Source organism: Myotis davidii, unplaced genomic scaffold, assembly GCF_000327345.1.
Source record: "Myotis davidii unplaced genomic scaffold, ASM32734v1 scaffold1494, whole genome shotgun sequence".
In the NCBI taxonomy this organism is placed as follows: Eukaryota; Metazoa; Chordata; class Mammalia; order Chiroptera; family Vespertilionidae; genus Myotis; species Myotis davidii.
The window spans coordinates 4,128,402-4,129,648 of NW_006286246.1; the positions used below are offsets into that span (position 1 = coordinate 4,128,402).

General features: G+C 66.6%; 1 protein-coding gene across 1 annotated transcript in view; it reads right to left on the bottom strand.

The window, feature by feature from the left end:
- The window catches only part of AGPAT4 (1-acylglycerol-3-phosphate O-acyltransferase 4), a 31,313-nt gene that overhangs the window by 9,201 nt on the left and 20,865 nt on the right, over positions 1 to 1,247 (bottom strand). Inside the window, exons 3-4 of the mRNA XM_015560023.1 lie at positions 989 to 1,143; positions 246 to 463 (exon numbers count right to left, since the gene is read on the bottom strand). Coding sequence (XP_015415509.1) covers positions 246 to 463; positions 989 to 1,143 — 373 coding nt within the window. The remainder of the gene's footprint in view (positions 1 to 245; positions 464 to 988; positions 1,144 to 1,247) is intronic.

Sequence of the window (1,247 nt, forward strand, 5' to 3'; positions counted from 1 at the left end):
GAGAGGGAGAGTGTCTGTGCTCAGGCATGCAGGCAGCGGCCACACTGCCCACACCAGGTGCCTGGTCCCTGGCCACCAGGGAGGTGCCTTCCTTGTCCCCTCCCCTCCCACCCGCTGCCACCGTGAGCTGGAGGCCCGGCCAAGGGCACGGCTGTGTGTGTGGGGAGCAGGTGGTTCCCTCGCGGGGGGATGGGGGATGGGAGATGGGGGATGAGGGCGGGGGAGCGGGGCCAGAGCGTCCTTACCTACATCTCTCAGGCTCCGCACGGTGACGGCGAAGCCCTTGGTGCGCGGCAGCAGGTGGTGCTTGAGGCTGGGCAGCCCCTTGGCCTGGGCCACCTGCATGCTGACCCGGCGCTTCGTCTCCGTGAAGCGCGTGCCCTCGCAGTGGATCAGGAACTGAGGGGACAGCGCACACGGCCGGTCACTCCCGTCCGCAGGCCCACGCCCCGTCCCACGTGGTCACACGCAGGGACCCAGGTCACACCCATCCGCAGGCCCACACCCTGTCCCACACGGTCACACGCAGAGACCCAGGTCACACCCATCCGCAGGCCCACGCCCCGTCCCATGCAGAGTCACATGCAGGGACCCAGGTCACACCTGTCCCGCAGGCCCACCTCCCACCCCATCCCACGCAGAGTCACACGCAGGGACCCAGAAGGCTTTGGGCATGGCCAGAGGGGGTGGTCTGGCAACTGTCTCCACCTGTCCTCAGGGTGAACCCAGAGTCAGCCACCCTCCGCTGACAGCTCAGGGCAGGACACCTGGCTGCCGGTGTGTGTGTGTGTGTGTGTGTGTGTGTGTGTGTGTGAGAGAGAGAGAGAGAGAGAGAATCCTGAGTGTGTGTGACAACAGCATCCCGGGGTTTCTTGCCACACAGTAAGTTCAGATGAAGGAGGACAGAGGTGGTGTGCACACAGTGGGGCGGGCAGCGTGCGCACAGTGGGGCGGGCAGCAGGCAGGCAGCCAGGCAGGGGGGGCACACGCCAGGCTGCTCAGGCTGCTGGGCGACAGGCTCTGCGAGACGGTCTTGCGGTCCTGCTCCCACTTGCGCGTGCAGAAGACCATCTCGGTGAAGTACCACATCCAGCCGATGATGGGCACGTAGGCCAGCTCCTTCTTGGCCAGCACCTTGGAGCCCTGAAACCGAGGGCCGGGTCAGGGAGGGGACCGACTAGAGGAGGAGGCGTGGCCATTCGCCCCAAAGGCCGAAGGGGACAGCCCAGAGCAGGGAGGCACGGAGC